This window comes from Chionomys nivalis, chromosome 8 (genome assembly GCF_950005125.1).
Source record: "Chionomys nivalis chromosome 8, mChiNiv1.1, whole genome shotgun sequence".
NCBI classification, from domain to species: Eukaryota; Metazoa; Chordata; class Mammalia; order Rodentia; family Cricetidae; genus Chionomys; species Chionomys nivalis.
The window spans coordinates 10385987-10404943 of NC_080093.1; the positions used below are offsets into that span (position 1 = coordinate 10385987).

Below are 18957 nucleotides of genomic sequence, written 5' to 3' on the forward strand. Positions count from 1 at the left end.
ATGCTGCTGAATTAATCCAAGATAGGTATTTTAAAAATACCTTGACTTCAATATTGCAGTCAAAAGGTATGTTACTTTGGAGAAGAGATTTTGCTTTTGTTGCCACAGGAAATAAGAGACTGTGGATTCATTATGAGTTAAGAAAAATCAGGTTTGGTCAAGGAAGACCACCTGAGAAATCTCTGGTAGGAATAGATGGCCCAGATGTCTGAGTTCTACATCCAGAACAGATTTAAGACTGCTGCCTGAGATGATCAAGCCTCACAGGATACTCCAGTCAGGACTTGATCATAACTATAAATTTTCTTTAGGTCCCCATAAGATTATCAGCCCCTCCAACCAGCTGGAAGTAACCTGGAATACTACGCCCACATTCCTAAAAAATGGACTATGGATATTTTCCTTTGTTTAAAAAAAAGAGGGGGAGTGGTGTAGGAGAATTGTCTGTATTCTGTCAATCATGTTTTAAATAAATGCTAATTGATCAGAGAGGAAGTATAGGTGGATCAACCAGACAGGAAGTAGAGGCAGGGCAATGAGAACAGGAGTATCCTTAGAAGCAGGAAGCCCTTTCCTCACTCCTGCCCAGACCACCAAAGAAACAGGATGTGACCTGCCCCACTGAAAAAGGTGCTGAGCCATGTGGCTAACATAGATAAAAACAATGGGTTAATATAAACTACAAGAGTTAACAAGAAGCCTAAGCTAATGGGCCAATCAGTTTATAATCTTATGGAGATCTCTGTGATTTTCTTTGGGCCTTGCAGGCTCTTGGGAACTGGGTAGGACAGAAACCCCTAAGTAAGCCCTCATGTTGCAATATGTGACCAGTAGTTGGAAAGTATGTGTTGTTAGACTGTGGATCTTTGGAGGATGAGGCCAGAGGGAACTTTGGTGTGTAGGGGAAGACTACAGAGAAGGGGATTTTGGGGGGTGAGCATTAGAAGAAGATTAGCACTGGAGGACAGAAGTCCTAAGGTAGACTTTGGCACAAAAGTAGTGTTAGTAAAGACAATGTGACCAGATGTGTGGGGAAGGGGAGAAGGCCCATCCCCTAAGACCACAGGGTAAAGGGTGGCTTCTTAAAACAGAACAATGAAGGATGCTGCTGAGCTGCATAAAACAGACTTGGTTGATTGGATTGCTGTGTATGCTTGATGTTTGTGGGCTCTCTAAATGCTCACAGATAACAAAACAGCCATTTGCCAACACATACCGACATCAGGAGAAATAACTGACTGTTCCGTAGGCTGAGTCCAGGTTGAGTGGGTAAAGTTTGAATGGTGGAGACAAAAAGCACATAGATGGCAGTACTCAACAATTTTTCAAAGAGCCGAGTTTTCTTTTGGAATGGGGCGGCAGTGCCTGGTGTCCCATATGGACCTTCAGAGTGTCTATGTCCTCATGAGAACTTGTGTGATTCCAGCTTTTATGTACAGAATTATTACTTTAAGCAGTCTTGGTTCTTCTACATTTCCATACTGAAGTACAGATATTAATGTATATTTACATATAGACCACATGGCATGAATTATGTCCACTTTAATGAGAGAGAGAGAGAGAGAGAGAGAGAGAGAGAGAGAGAGAGAGAGAGAGAGAAATTGGAGACTTTCTACGGTTTTACTATGTATCAAAATGCAAGAAGTTTGGGGCATGATTGGAATAAGAACTGAGCTGTGCTTTCCCAGGCTCTTTGGGTTCAACGTCTAGAAAGAGTAAGTTGTCCTTTCCTTCCTTGCTTCTGTGAAGGAAGCTGTGGTTCCTTCTTGCTTTGGCATTCTGAAAATGGATCTAGCATGGGTGATGACTCAATGTGAAAACCATTTGCCATCCAAGCATGAAGACTTGAGTTCAGATACATAGGCCATACACAAAGTTAGGCTCAGTAGCCAGACCTAGAAAATCCTAGCCTTCCAATGGAGAGTTTAAGAGCTGAACAGAGAATCCATTGTAGCATCCAGCCCAGGTACCTTGACCTGGAAAGTGTGAACAAGGGATCTCATTTGAAACAAGGTCAAAGGAAAGGACTGATACTCAAAGCTGCCCTCTGAACTTCATGGAAGCACTGTGGCACATGCATGCCTATCATCAATCACACACACAAACATTTGCACAACCATACACAGAAGAGTGTGTGTATGTATGTGTCTGTGTGTATGTAGCATGAAGCACTTCTAAGAACCCTATTTTCTGCCTTGCATGGCTGAAAACATTGCTCACCATCATAGTAAAATATCAGAGTTAATCAGTTTATTAAGAGAAAGAATTCTTAGACTCATAAATTTCAGCCAGCTGTGATTCAGCATATCATGGGAAGCGAGCACCACTGTTAACTTTATGGACTGACATCACAAAAGAGAAAGAAGAAGACACTATGGTGTCACAGTGACATTTAGGATATGCAAACAGTGATTAATGGTCTCCCTACAATGCTCCCCATACAAAGATTTCACTGTCTTCCACTGGTGTCACTGAGGGTCCCTCCTTTTACATGTGAGCCTATTAGGAACACTCAGCATTCCAACTTTGTCAAGAAATGGTAAAAATATAGTTACAAAAGAAGACTGAAACAAAATGTCATAGTCTCCTTTGTTGATGGATCAAATACTATACAGTGGAGCCAAGGAGTGGCTTGCTTTAACAGCTGAACATCTCATCCTTTCTGGATTACAGGATGTGTTTTGGCCAAATAAGCAGGTTCTTCCAAGGGCCAGTAAATACTTAATTGAAGTAAGTTGTTCTTTGGGCATGCTTGGTGCATCAACAACTTTTGTGAGTCACTTGGTGATTCATTTGACCTTTTGTTGTTGTTGTACAGTTTGTGTGGCTGGAAAGAGAAGAGGAGGCAGGTAATGCCTCTATTCAGTGCAATGACTCACCATCCGCTCAGTGTGGGAGATGGCAAATGCAGAAATAAGATGTTGATGGTCAGGTGTAGCATATACCAGGCACAAGCCAGAAAAGAAATGTCCCACATGTTGCTTTCATAATCAGTGGTTGACCACTCTGGACAGCAGATACCTAGAGAAAAAATATTCTTCAATCTTCCATAAGAGGACACTTGGGTACACAGGGTCCTGGGGTGACATGGAGATCGTCAGCACGGAAATGAGAAGTAGAAATGAAGTACAAGCCATAAGAGAGAGAAATAAAAGACAATTTATGGCATGGGATGTGTGGAGAGTCTGGCCGTGTGAAATGTTACCACCTGGGTAACCATCTATAAAATGGTCATAACAACTTTATTCTTCACAGGACTGGAGTGACAAGGGGTGAATGAGATAATGTACGGAGAAAACATGAGTTTTAGTAAGGCTTGGTCTGTGTAGCTTAGGCTTTTATAAGCCGAGTTTCCTTTATTTGCTCTTTCAAAGACGAGCAGAACTTGAGGGAGTGCCAATCAATGTCTACTTTGACTTAAGGTCCACTCCGCAAGAAGGAATTCATACCTGACACTGATAGGGTAAGAAGAACCAGAGAGTGTGTAGCCTAGAGACCTGGGGTAAAACTAGATACTATTGATCTAAAAAAAGAGTCAATACAATGACTCCTAATGATACTGTGCTACACTCATGGATCAGTGCCTTATCCAGTCATCATCAGAGAAGCTTCTTCCCCGCAGCAGATGGGAACAGATGCAGAGACTGACAGTCAGACAGCAGCGAGAAGGAATCTAAATGGGAAGTTTTCATCAAATCGCTCTCCTTAGAGCTCAGGGAACCCTAATGAAGAGGAGGTAAAAGAGTGTAAGAGACAGAGGGGATAAAGGACATCAGGATAACAAGGCCTCCTGACTCAACTGAGCAAGGCACATATGAGCTCACAGAGTCTGAAGCAGAAAGATCAGTGCCTAAGTGGATCTGCACCAGGTCCTCTACATATAATATAGCTTTCAGTTTAGTATTTTATGGGACACCTGGCAGTGAGAAGAAGTGGGTCGATGACCATTGTGGTTGGTCTTTGAACTCTTCCAAAGTTGGGATACCACATCCAACTTCTCTATGATAGGTTTTGCTTTATCTTCTTATATTTTATTTTGTTTCAATTGGTTGCTATCTCTTAGAAGTCTGTTCTTTTTCTAATGAGAGACAGAAAGAGGATAGATCTGGTGGTAGGGAGGAATTAGGAGGAGTAGAGGCAGGGGAAACTAATCAGTATATATTGTATGAGAAAAGATTTAATAAAAGGGAAAAAAGAAACCAAGACCAGTATTAGCTCATTGCCTCTGGAATCGAGTATGTTCTCCTTGAATTTATATTCTGCAGCCAAACACATAGAGATAGATCACGTTGATTCTTATGTTGGCCCTACCTAGCTTACAACATTGACTCCCCACTCACCCCTTTGTACGTAATGTGGTTCTTGTCAGTTTGAGTCCTGTTATTTCTTTAGACCCTACTTATTTCTCCAAACTTCCTCCATCTTTAATTGTTTCAAGAACCTCAGTTTCCATTAGGATCAGGTATCCTAGTAGGATCTTCAGAAACTAAGTATTGATGGTACCATGGATATTATCCATTACATGTTGCCAGTGCTATCAGGGGGCAGCAGGCATTGTGAACAGGCAGAGCACAGTACGAATCCCAATTTCTGTCACTATTTATTGAGAAAATGATTCACAACACATTATGTGATCCCTTAGTCCCACTCCCCTCAAGTGTTAATGTGAGAAATTGATATCTGACCTGCATAACTGACTTGGAAAACAGAGGTGATGCCCTCACCTAAAAATGCCAGGTGTTGGTACTGATGAATCCAAGGAGAAGAACCAGGGCCAACGATGCTGATCTCTTTCTTCTCTCTCTCCAGTTGTACAGCTCTGCTGAATTTGGCAGAAGATGGCAGCTTATCCAGGAATCCGTGGTTCCAAATAGGTTCTACTGGTAAGTGTGACTCCATTTTCTAGTCTACTAAGGTATCATCACCTTTCTGAGCAGAGGATGGGACACTGGGATAATTAGCATCTTCAGACACTGTTAAACATTGTGTCACCATTTTTTATAAACCCTTGATGGATCATTAATATTGATGAACTGCTGGTACTTTGTAAATATTGCTTTGATATTTAGTGATTTTCAACCTTCCTAATACTGTGACCGTTAATACAGTCTGTCATGTTTTGGTGAGCCCCAATCAACAAATTATTTTTGTTGCTATGTCACAACTGCAAGCTTGCTACTGTTATGAAGAGTAAACGTAAATATTTTTGGAGATAAAGATTTTCCAAAGGAATTGTGGCCCACAGATTGAAGACTACTCGTTTAGATGACCCTTTGAGATATTTTTTAAAAGACACTGTGATTGTTATTGATTAAAGCATCTGTAGGCATATATTACATATTCAAATAAAGGTCTCCAGTATAAATAAATAGATCTTAATTCATGTAATAGCAGATCTTGTCCACCTTTCTCATTTAAAGTCTTATATTCATTATTGTTATCTTATGAGAAATGACCAGCAGCCCTGTTTTCTCAGTTTTCCAGCTACGTTCTGTTAATTGTCAAAATCATATAGGCATAGAGTTCTACAGCTCAGGCTGTTGTGACAGAATGGTATAGATTGGTGATATGAACAGCTGATGTTTCTGTATGTCGGCCTGAAGATGACCTGCACACAGCTGTGCCCTCTTGTAGTAGAAGGAAGAAGGGCCCTGGTCTCTCTTCTGCTCATCACAAGGACACAAATTCAGCCATGGTTACTTCACCCTCATGACCTCATCTAAACTGAGTTATGTTCCAACTCCAAATGCTAATACTTCTGTTTAGGACTTTAATTTTCATGTTGGGAAGAGCATAGACATTTGGTCCATAAATATAGATATATATGATATAGGTATTTACATTTGTAGAAGTGTTAGCTATACATACTTCCCTATGTCATATTTTCAATAGTGTGCTAAAATTATGCATGTATCCTCCTGTTTTTAATAGATCTAAATAAGTTTATAGTAAGAATTCACATACAGATGAATAACAATGTCTATTAAGCATAAACAGCCAACTGCATGTTATAAAGTGCTATGCATATGAAAAAAACAACAGAGTGGGAGGAGAAGGAGAGGGACAAGATAGAACAGAAATGAAGCCAAGAAAATCATAATCTTAGCTTTCTTAACCATGCTCCTAATTCTGCTAGAGGTGGTTTCCTCCATAGCAATAGGTAGCTCAATTGGGAAACCAAGCAAGTGGCAATAGCTAATTTTAGCTTTTGTATTCTCAATCCAAAGTCTATAAAGAGAACAAGGTTTGGAACATTCTGGTGTAATTTTGATATCTTATTTAGTGAGTGTTAGATTCGGTATCCAAACTTCTGCCATGAGGTAGAAGAGCAAACCTTAGTTTATCCTAAGCTGCCTGTGGAACAGGTAGGTTACCTGCCTGCAGGCTTTCGCCTCTCTACATAGAGTTAAAGGAACTAACTCACAGGAGAGTTTATGAATTCCTTCTTTTAGCAATCCAGAATCACCAGAAAAGTGTTGTTTAGGAGTCAATGAGCTCTGCAACAAGGGTTGGTGACCTATTTCTCTTTATTATCTTGAAGTCACGTCTAAAATGCGTTGCCTCTTATGAGACTCTGGAATGACGTGATGCAAGGATACCTGGCTGGTTCATTTCAGCTGCCCACTGCCTTTCTGTTTCCTTCACTTCTATACTTACTTCAAAGATGAGCAAATGTTTACCTATTTCCTTTTCTTTGCTAATGTTTCTTTGTTTATTTAGTTGGACAAGGTCTCATGAAAGCCAGAGTGGCTTGAAAATTCTTATGTAGCTGTGTTTGGCCTTGAATTCATAATTCTCCTGCCTCTACCATCTACAAACTGGACCAATACATGTAGGACACTTGCTTTCATATTTCCAAATACTTCCCTGAAGTCCTTGTGGTATTTGAGAGCTAGAGAGAGCTGTGTTAGAAAAACTTCCTTTCTTTTTTTAAAAAAATTTCATTTATGTATAGTATATTTCTATCATTACTCCTCTCTTCCCTCCAGCTCCTCCTATGAGCCCCAACTCCCACTTAAATTCATAGCCTTTTAAATTAATTACCATTTATTAATTTTATATAAGTAAATATACAACTACAACCTGCTGAGTCCATTTAGTGTCATTTTGTAGTGAGGGAGAATGACTCTTCCCCAGAGTTGAGCCCCCCTAATTGGCTACCCAATGCCAAGAGGCAGCCCTTGAGAACTTTTTTTTTTATTTTGCAAAGATGGTATAGTGATGTGGGATTCCCCTCTGTAAGCTGTGAATACCATTGGTTAATAAAGAAATTGTCGTGGACCTGTGCAGAAAATAGAGATAGATGGGGAAAACTAAATTGAATGCTATGAGAAAGAAGGAGGAGTTAGGGAGAAAACATGTAGCCCCACTGGAGACAGATGGCTAGAGCTTTGCTGGTAGGCCAAAACCTCATGGTGATGCACAGATTAATGGAAATGAGTTAAATTAATATGTAAGAGTTAGCCAATAAGAAACTAGAGCAAGTGGGTCAAGCAGTGATTTACTTAATACAGTTTCTGCTTGATTATTTTGGGACTAAGCAGCCAGAAACCCTCCAACAGTATAGGATTGTAGTGATGATGCGAGAAGGCCTGCTTTTTGTCCCACGGCTTGCTCTACACCCGAAATAACAACACACAAATTTTATTCATTTAAACACTGCCTGTCCCATTAGCTCTATCCTCTTACTGGCTAACTCTCACATCTTGATTAACTCATTTCTATTAATGTGTGTAGCACCACGAGGTGGTGGCTTACCGGGAAGATTCAGCATGTATGACCTGGCGGGTGGCTCCATGGCATCTGCCTCATTGCCTTCTTCCCAGCATTCTGTTCTGTCTACTCCACCCACCTAGTTTTCTGCCCTATTAAAAGGCCAAGGCAGTTTCTTTATTAACCAATGAAAGTAACACGTAGACAGATGACCCACCTGCATCGTAGGATCTGAGGATTTAGCCCAGTAAGTACAACGCTTGCTTAGCATGCACAAGGTTCTGAGTTCAATCCTCAGCATTACGCAACCTGGGTAGGATGATACATGTCTGTAATCTCAGCACTAAGGAAGCTGATTGCTGAGTAAGACTGGGTCTCAAAAGAAAGGGGAGAAGGAGAGAGAGGCAAAAAGGAGAAGGGAGAAGGGGAGGGGGACCCTAAAGAAGTTTTAGTCAAGCAATATAGAAATGTCTACTTGGAATGAGGTGATTTATTTTTCTTCCTTTCCTTCTTTCCTTTCTTACTCCCTTTGCTTTGTGTTTCTGTGATGTGTGCCCACGTTTGTGTACAGGACCATACACTAGGACATCAAGTGTGTGTCAGCTCTATCACTCTGCCTTATTTTCTTGAGAGAAAAATCTCTCACTGGACCTGGAGCTAGGCTGGTAGTAAGCAAGCCCCATATCTTCTTCTATCTTTGCCCCCACAACAACACACACACACACACACACACAGAGTACTAAGGCTGCAGACATTCATGGCTTGTTACATGGGTTCTGAGAATATGAATGCAGGTCTTCGTGCTTGCCTAAAAGCCACTCTGTTTCCTGTAACAGATTCTCACACCCAGATAACAGCCTTTATTTCTCTATCATAACAAGTCATTTCTGACTGACTCAATTGCATTGAAACTTGTTCATGCTTTGCCTTGCAGGGAATGCCCTTTCAAATACCAAGTTGACCTCTCTTGGGTCTGGAAATCCAGATCTCTCTCTCTGTCTTCTGCAGTCTCCTCCTGTTGTCAACATGTATAAAGATTTATTTGTATTTTCTGCGCATCATGTATAGGTGCTTTGTCTGTGTGTGTGTGTGTGTGTGTGTGTGTGTGATCATGTGTAGGTAGTGCATGCAGAGGCCAGATTTATTTGTATTTTCTGTGCATCATGTATAGGTGCTTTGTGTGTGTGTGTGTGTGTGTGTGTGTGTGTGTGTGTGATCATGTGTAGGTAGTGCATGCAGAGGCCAGAAGAGATCATCAGATACTGTGAAATGGAATTACCCATGTGGGTGCTGGGAATCCAAATGTGTCTTCTGGTAGAGCAACTTGTATCTAATGGGTCATCTTTTCAGCCCTTTATCAACAATTTTACTCATTTTGTCCTGTGTTCATGAGTCACTGTGATCTCTGTGTATTTATTTAAAAATTATTTATAGTGTTCTTTTTAAAAAAAATTAAGAAGTGTCATCTTTTACCCCACCACTTTTTGTCCTCTTCTTGATTGTTGTCATTATCATTGTTGTGTTTGTGTGTATGTGATTTGTGTATATAGAAAAGGTTCATATAAATAACAGCAATAAATATTATCCTCCTACTTTGTCACAGAGTTGATGATGATGTATGCCAATGGGAAAGCTCTAAAGAACCAGTCTTTCCCTAAATACAGCTTCCCACAGGTTGCAGACATATTCACAAGAACTAGAGTACTAAAGTGACTTAGTGGAATACAGAAGACAAGACAGGAGGTTTATTTTTTAATTTTGATTTAGTTTGTTCCTTAGCAAAAGAAATAAGGAAAAGTGTTGCTTGAAAGGATAGACAAAGAAAAGTATAGAGCTGAAGGTATGGTTAGGTAACGGACGCTTGAAGTACCATATTCTCTAGCTTACATGAGATCGTATTTTCATATAGCATTATTATAAGAAAGACAGAACATACCCCTATGTCATTCATGCTAGTCTGTCCCTCTTTATTAATACTTTAAGGAAGGATTCTATTTTAGAAGTATATTTATAAAGCTGTGCCCACCCAATGTCACAAAATCATCACTTTTCAAAAGCATTGCACACTACTGTTTGTGAATTCTATCTTGTCTGTCCATTAAGTAAAATAAATAGAACCATATTTTTTTTTTCCATTGTGAGCATGGGAACACATCTTTCCCCATCAAGCATTAGTAGTGTGAAAGGCTATTTAAAGTTAAAGCTCTTCAATTCTCATAAACAATCTTCTGAGCGAAGCTACTTGCTATCATCATTAACAGTTGAGAAATCTGTGACACAGAATGGTTAACTGATTGGACCAAGGTCTCATAGCTTGGAAATAACAAGGCCATATTTAAAGGGATGGGAATCTCCAAAGCCCAATTCTACTCAAACTGTTGATACAGTTGCCTCTGCTGCTCACCCTGGAGCTGGGAATCTTACACCTTAGACAGATAAGTAATGATGACTCAAACATGTTCTGGCCACAGTGTTTTCCTTTGTATCTCTCCAAATGTAGGTGGTATTTGGCCTCCATGACTCTCAGCCTGCCTAGCATTTCCAGAGAGAACCCAAGACCGTGTGATGTGCATAATACCTCAGCTACTGGTGAAAATCTCCCACATGGTCTGCGTTTTTGATATTGAGCCACTTCTCGAGTCTGGCAAGAAATCTGTCAATCAAAGCAATAGGTGTTATTACACTCATTCCTGGAAACACGTCGTTTCAAATTACATAGAAACTGTTGAGGAGTTTTCAGCTAGCTTTAATTAAAAGAAATGTCCTTTAATTATTGCTTCTCCAGCCTACTAGGAGAGTGTGACTAGTTCTCAGGTGTTTTTTCCAGTGTTAAATTGAATCATTAAATGACCATGGGTAATAACATAGCATTTTCCGCAGGGGCGGGAAACATGAAGATGAAATCATAGGTTTTCCACATCATCAAGCTCTCTTCAGAATTATTTGTGAGGCAATAGTCACACCACCCCTGGAAGCAATCAATGGCAATTGTAAATAATTATGGGATGCAACATTTTATTCTTGTCTAATCTAGTGATTGCTGGTAATCCCACCATAACTACTCTAAATAGAAACTTTCCTCCCTGGATTTTATACTGCTTCCAGAAGTGACTTAAGACCTCATGTAAAGCATGTCTAAGTAGCATGTTTCCTTTAATAAATTAGTCTTTCTTCTGAAACTGAGGATAGTCATGAGTATGTCCTCTCCTAAGTGAGACATTTATTTCATTGTGATGATCCTTTTCCTTGTGTTGATGGTTAAGAGAGAGCCTTAGGGACACCGAAGGTTTGAATACAAGCTTTAACATCATTTCTGTATTCCTGAGAATTTTGTCCAGAGCCCACCAACTATCAGTAGCAATATCATTGATAATGGCTAACTTTATATCTGTTGGCTGTATTTTCCCAGTGTTAGATTTAGTCTTAGATTGGTCTTCTCTACTTTGGGGTATGGAATGTGCATTTCCAGTTTTAGGCTTGCAGCCTAACAGTTTAGAAGTCCCATCACCTGCCCTGCATACTCCCTGTTTTCAGAGATCAATGTCAATGGTCTGGCTATGGTTATAGATATAGAAGGTAAAATATAATATACATGAAGGTCAGTTATTTACCCTGGGATTTGAACTGGGCTTCAGTCAAATTATATGATTTATAGCCTGAGGAAGATGCGACTCTTAAAGAGGAAAACAAAAATTTTTGAACATTTTTTGTTAAAAATGAAAGGATTGATTCTCTTTTAAGAACAAAATGCAGTTAGGGATCTGAATGCCACTCAATGCTATGAGCAGGTTTCTATTTAAGTTCCTGCAGTGGTATAGGCATACAATAACCCATTGTCTTTGATCTTCATGGTACCATTATGAGATAACAACAGATGCCCCATTTTAATGAAAAAGTAAAGGTGTATAACTTATCCACCAGAGCAATCGTGATATGTACTAGCCTTGACACTGGAGTTTATCTTGCTTTATGGCTCTCGTGGTACAAAAGATCAACCTTAAACTAAAATTGTGTTTCCATTCTTCATCATTCAATAAAAGAAGACTGAAAATTTGTTAAATTTATAAAATTGAATATTCTTCATTTTAGTCTAATAGTTTAGTAATAGGCAAGTTCATGCATTAAACATTGAAAAACAACATGGGCTTGGAGACATTGTACCCAAATGCTTTGAAAATGCATTTCTCTCAGCAGCCTGATAAATTATAAGAGGATGAAGAATGTAGTTTGTTGGGATTTGTAACTGGAGGTTTCGCTCCTGCTTGCCAGTTCCTGAATAACCATTCTGAGGCTTAGTATTAATTAATTACAAACTGTTTGCCCGATGGCTCAGGCTTCTGACATCCTATGCCTGTCTCTGACAATAAGCAGCAAAATCCTACTTGTTGTATGTTGACTGTGTTTCTGGCTTATTCAGTATTTGCATTAATTGTTTAAATTCATCAAGACTTTCAATACATAGTAAAAAATACAGCCTATTCAAATAATAAGACAACAGATGTTTGTTCATGGGACTAAAACAGAGGGTCTAATTGTATATTCCTCTAGATCAACAGACTTATTAAGTACATCAGGTCATGTACTCTCCCTATCCACCTTACCCTCCACTGTGTTACAGGCTCAGTCACTGAAGTGCCCTCTGGATAGCTAATGTCTCCCTATAAAAAACTTGGTTGAGCCAGACTCCTATAACTAAAAATCTTATGGGCCCGATTAGGTGACATGCCCTTAGTCAGACCTAGGGGTAGAATCACCTGGAGCGAGTGGCATGAACAGAAAGTGAGGAATGGCCATGAGACAGAAATGCCTTACTGGCCTTTAGTAACTTAAGGGGCAAAAATAATGGAAAGGCATCCTTAAAAGATCCTTGTTATGCATATATATTTCCACACTCATTTCAGATGAGGAATAAATAGAAAGGTAAACAGAAAAGCAAAATCTCATAGATATTTACTTTATATTATGATACATATTAGTAAGCAGTAATGATGGAATTTAAAACTAGGTATGCCTGACTGAGGACATGCTCATTGTACCCCATGCTGCAACCCTATCTTTAATACACCTACATGGCCTCCATGATGCTATGGACCAGAAAAGCTTTTAATCTTAGACTTCTTACAGCCTGTGTTCTGTGAACATGGACTCTTATGGACTCTTATTCTTATCCAGGATTCTCTTCTCTAACCTTAGTTGCCAAGTATATACAAAGATCATACACAAAGTACCTTGCCATAGTTGGTGAGGATGTTGATGCTTAACAACTTCATGGTGCTCTATTTAGTTCTTTGAATTTAACTGTGATTTCTGTCCTCCCATAAATAAAATACATCCCAGCATGAACTACAGTCGAGCTCTATTTGGGTTATTGGTTAGAGTAGCCTAAGTTTAGGGCAAAAATGTCCAATTTCAATCCCAGATTCAGTATTCACTATCTGTGGGAAGCAAGGAAGCTTACCCAAATGTCAGTTTTCTTCTCCAAGGCTTATTTTGCAAACTACAAATGACATAGCATTGCTATCAGCAAATAAAACAGTATTTAGTATACTCCACAAATATATCCTTTTTATTTCCTTCTTTCCAGCTTATGCTAACAGATAAGTTCATTAACAGCCAAGATTCTGCCCATTACATGTTTCCGTCCACCTCATACACTATTCTACCTCCAGCAGAATTGACACGCATGTGTACGTGCAAGTATGCACACTACATACACAGCAGTGATGATATACCCTCATAATTTCTTGTCACGGTATCTTGAGAAGTCAGAACAATCAGAAACCATCCTCTCTGGACTTCTGACTTTCTCACTTCTTCCCCCTCTCATCACTGTTGACCACTTCTCCTCTGTGTGAGCTCTGCTTTGTGACCTGACCAGCACCAGCGGGGGCGGGGCGGTAGATGAATAGCAAGGCACAGTGGCAGGAAGGTGTTCTGAGACTCATGTCAGGAGCTGTGCTGGGACATTAACTGCACCTGTGCTTGGAGAGCTAGATAAGAGCATTTTCATTATCCTTGAGGTGCTTGTGTTTCATCTCACTTTTGGAAGTTAATGATCTCCACATGAGTGCTGTTTTCCAAGCCCCTTGTACCTTCCTTTGCACCTTAATCTTTTCCTGTGATTAGCAAGTTTTCCTTGCAAATAAGAACGAGCGTGACTTTGTGCGATATGAACTCATCCCTTCTCCTGCAGCCTTCCTTCACTAATGGTCATCCTTGATCCCTGTCCGTTTATCATGATGACTTCCTATGCCCCTAGACAGCAACTTTTCTATTTTTGCAAAACAGAGATTCAATCACAACTCCAGATTTTCACTAAGAATTCCTCTGTTGTCGATTGAGGTGCCAACCATTGCTGCGAATGAAAGTCAAAGAAGGAAGGGGAATGGTGACAATGTTGGCTTGCTAATTTGTGATGATTTTAGAGGAAGTTAACGTGATGAGAGTGAACATACCCCACTTACAACCCCAAGGCTCCTAAGATTACCCAATGGTTTTGCACATAATTATGGTTATTCATTCAGTCTTGGGTGCTGCTGTGCAGTCACGATGCCTTTTCTGGAATTCTGTTTACAAAGGCTTGGCATAAAGCTAAATAAAAGTGTTCCTTAGTAAAACAAAACAAAACAAAAAAAATGCTTGAACCTGACTGAGATTTCCCCTTATGCAATGTAAAGCATGTATATGTATCTGAAGGATGAGAAAACTGGCATATGTCACATTATCTACTTTTAGAGGATGTTTATTTCTCAAATCACACTTCTTCTATTTCCTGTAACAAACTGCTGAGGTGTAGGTCAACCAGTTTGACCTTGTACTTAAACATCGGACAGCAGGGGGGCCGTACAGAAGAGCAGAAAAATGTTCTTATATACACTCAAGCACACACACACACGGGGGGGGGGCGGGTAACTAAAAGTCTAGTACGTTGAAACGCTTGGAACACTGAACTATGCCTGGAAAGTATCATGATCTTCCATTAACACTGAGTCTGAAATTTAAGTAAATAAATATATACCGTTATTTTGTGAATCAGTAAAAAAAAAAATGTCACTTCACCATTATGGTCATCATGAGACACCTACTGGCTTAAAAGATATTAAAATAAAACAAAACCTAAATATTTTGGGCATGGATGAAATAGCCTTCCTACTGCTATTTGTTTGATGAGTGGCCATGAAGAATAGATTTGGGGATGAGGTAGATTTAGATATTTGTTTTTCCTATCAAAGGTTAGATGAGGCTCTTTTAGTACCTACTCAGTAAGACGAAGAGGGTAGGGTAGAGAAGCCACAGCACTGAACAGTAGCTAATTTGTTAGGATAGGTCAGGTGACCACCTCTGACACAATTATACATCAGAATCTCCGCACTCAAGGAGAATTTAGAGGACATTCAGTCTGATCTCCTATGACTTGCCGGGATCTCGTCGGCAAAGTGCTAGAGAAATGGATGCCAAGAGCCTTTTAAGATGAGAACAGAACTCTGCTGTCTCTCAAGATCTGTCTTCCTCTAAGTAGAATAACAAGAGGAAATGGACCTGTCCCAGTGTTGTTTATGTTGGGCCTGGCACTTAGGACATCAACACCTCTAGGCAAAACAATCCCATAATTTAGAGACAAGTGTGTCGGGGCTTCACAGGAATGGCAAGGTATGCCCCAGGATGTGCACAGAACCTGCATTCATGAGATTTATGGTAAAGAGTTTTACATGAGCACCCACATTTGAGGGAGATAACTCCCAGACGACGTTACTATTACCAATAATTGAATTACAAAGCCATTATTATGTGCCGAGCAGAGCAACTTTAGGACTCCATGGTGACAGGGGGAAACTTTGTTAGAATATTTATGCCTGTATAGTTTCTGCGTTTCCAACCTATAGAATAAACACACTGACCCATGTCCCTCCTCTGAGAAAATACACGTCTGAGCAATTTTGTAGCCATGGAGAACAGGATACCTAGAACAGGGGAATGTAGTTCAGACATTAGCACTCAGCCCCATTCAACAAATTCCACATATGTAAAGCTTCCACTTCCACAACTACTGTGCTCAAAATAATGCAGAGCGTGAATTTGGGCCTTTTCTATGTTAAACATGAATAAATAAGAACACTGGTATCAGTGCTGCTTTCTACAGAAAGAAAAAAAATCTGGATAAGAATAGCCTTATACTAAAGAAACATTACTTCACGGACAGAGGAATGCGCGTGTACTGCTCTTGCGGAGGATATGAGTTCAGTTCCTAGCACCTGCATCAGGCCACTCCCAACTACAGCTCCAGAGAACCCAGCACCCTTTTCTGGTCACTAGTAGACACACCTATACATAACATTTAGGTTCCTAAATTATTAATAAAAAAGTTATGACACACTTTTCCATCATTTCCTAATACTTTCTACAGAAGGTATAAAAAAGCTAGAGGCCTCAAACATGTTGGTGGAAAAGTAACCATTGCTGCAGCATCTGTAACACTAAGACAAGGACACCACCAACGCCCCATGACTGGTTATATCATATATTTCTTAACAGTTGTCAAAGCACTCATCAAGTGTTCTGTTACATCCTATTCTATTAATGACATGATACAATGTTTATATAAGAAAGAAAGGAAGGCACATTACTACAGTATCAGCAACGATGTGCTAACGCTGATGCTTTCCAGGAGCGCCTGAGTTCTTGTTCTGTGGAACGTTGACAGCACATAACATCTCCTCCTGCTTCCTCCCCATCTGCCATCCTCATCCGGGTCTTTGATCTCTTCTGCCCGCTTGTGTTCGCCCATCTTTTCATCTCCGAGTCTCCCTTTTCACTTATTCTTTTCCTCTGTGCTCTCTATTTCTAGCACACTAAAATGTGGAGTCACATTCTTAAGAATCCACATTTACGGTAAAATATTTACTTAAAACAAACCACAAATCAATTAATAAATAAAAAGGTGTGGTTTTCATTTCCCATCACCACACTGGCTTCCATTGCCAAATAGTGAATAGAGGCTCAGAAAGCAAATTAGCAGTGTCTTAATTAAAGCCTTTTCACAGAAGAAAATCAGTGCTTTCACCTGGTGCCAAATCTCTCACACCTTGTGCTCAGAACTCAAGAAATTCTTCATAAACAAGGTTCTGAGAACAATAGCTGTATTAAAGGCTGCAAGAAGGAACCTTTGTGATGAATTGAAGATTGCTTTCACGCTCTCGAAACGCCAATGTATGCCTGGAATCGTATTGTACTATTCCCAGATACGTGAATCTAGAGCAGTGGTTCTCAACCTTGCTAAGGCTGTGACCCTTTAATACAGTTCCCCATGTTGTGCTGACTCCAACCATGAAATTATTTTCATTGCTACTTCATAACTGTACTTTTGCTATTGCTATGAATAATAATGTTAATATCTGTATTTTTCAGTGTTTTGGGGTATCCCCTGTGGATGGGTTATTTGACCCCCAAAGAGGATTCAACCCCACAGGTTGAGAACTGCTCTTCTAGAAGACAGACAGTGCTTCAGTTTTCCTTCCCATCTTTTCACTGAATGACACGAATCTCTTCCCAGATGGCATGGAGATGCTAAACGATAAAACAAAAAGGGAGATTTTTTTTAGATTTGCATTTATCTCTCTTCCAAGCCCTCTGTCTGTCCATGTGTCTGTCACCAGAGTAAAAGTTGCAATCTTTGAGGAGAAGGTGTCTGCTGTCCAGAAGCCTCGGTTTTCTAAACTGTAAATGAGGAATCTGGACTTGTTCATCTCTAACTTGCTTTTCATCATCAAGGGATCCTTTGGTGAGTGTGGTGCTGCTGTGTATAGTTCCTGGACTTTCCGCACAAGCTCATTATTACTAGCCCTGAAGACTGAAACGAGGGCCTTCCACTGCTAGGCGAGCCCTCTACCATTGACCTATATCTCCAGTCCACTTATTATTAAAAACTACTACTAACATTGGTTTTTTTCTCTCCTGCTATATAGAGGCATGAAGAAATTAGAAAGCCTAGGTTCCGATCTGATTGCATCATTTGTTAGCCGGGCAAGTGAATTGCTTTCAGAATTGCAACTGCCTCTGTGGTTTTCAGGATTTGCCCCATTTGTATCATATGTGGATTTTTAAGCACACAACATGAATTCTCATCTAAATTGTTGACAGAAGATGAACAGGCCACTGACAAGGGCACGGCCTCACTGCCCTATCTGACATCACTCTCACATTTAATAGATAAACACCAGCTATGATCCATAGTTTATGACAAGAGGCTGATTTTTTCTGATATAGTTAAATCTCATGTTTTCCACATTTTATCTCCAATTCAGCCCTCCAGCAATGTTCTTACTACCTGTGATGTTAGATAAATATAAACACATATGTATATATATATGTATATAAGTAAACACACACACACACGTGTGTGTGTGTGTGTGATTTTATTGTTTTCATCATTACAGTTTCAAGAGGTACTGGTATTTTTTTTAAATTTCACTTACTATTCTCTAATGCCTAGAACATTAGCAAACACACAGGAGGTCTTCAGTCACTCCACTTCAGTCAGCCTTGCATGCTACATGGTGCTAGGTTTGAAGGATTCCTGGGCATCCTCAGCACAGAGCAGTAGACTCCACACTAACTCACCTTCTCCAGTGGTCCAGAAGTATACAGGGAGATTCATGGATATGTCACAGTAAGACACTCAGATATTATATTACTTTTCAGTCTTACATCTCTTGTATTTTGAGTATTTTTCTGCTGTCCGTACATAAGTACCTAGGACATATATGTATTATAACTGAAAAATTACCACATATAGCATGTGTGCTCATTTTTCTCCTTATTAATATGTTCAAATAAAACATTATTGGAGATAACTCTTTTCCAGCATCAGAGTTATGGTCTCTCAGGGACATAACTCTACGGCTTAGGTTATTTTCAGCAGAAAAATGCCTGGGTTTCAATGCCTTTGAACTCTGTCTGTGCTCTCCTCTCATCTGAAGCTTATGATTCCTACACAGAGATTGAAAGAAAGGAGAGTACAAAGGTCATTTTCTTCTTGTTCCTTGGTTAACATGGCCTTTCTTGCCCTAGTGAACCCTTAGCATCTGCTCTCCCTCTGAACGCAACATCAGCACCTCCTGATGGGTCACCTAATTGTTTTTCAGCCACAATTTGATCACAGATTTAGCAATCCTTCCTAACCCAGGTGGTAAGGTGGTCAGTATTTATGCTTGAGATATGCAAAATTTCTTGTCTATCTTCTACACC

General features: G+C 39.8%; 1 protein-coding gene across 6 annotated transcripts in view; it reads left to right on the forward strand.

Moving 5' to 3' along the window:
• The window catches only part of Sorcs1 (sortilin related VPS10 domain containing receptor 1), a 499209-nt gene that overhangs the window by 338521 nt on the left and 141731 nt on the right, over positions 1-18957 (forward strand). For all 6 annotated transcript variants that reach the window (XR_009057571.1, XM_057777825.1, XM_057777826.1 and 3 more), the window contains exon 5: positions 4810-4883. Coding sequence is in view for 5 of the 6 variants with exons in the window: in XM_057777825.1 (XP_057633808.1) it covers positions 4810-4883 (74 nt within the window). In the remaining variant the exon portion in view is untranslated. The remainder of the gene's footprint in view (positions 1-4809; positions 4884-18957) is intronic.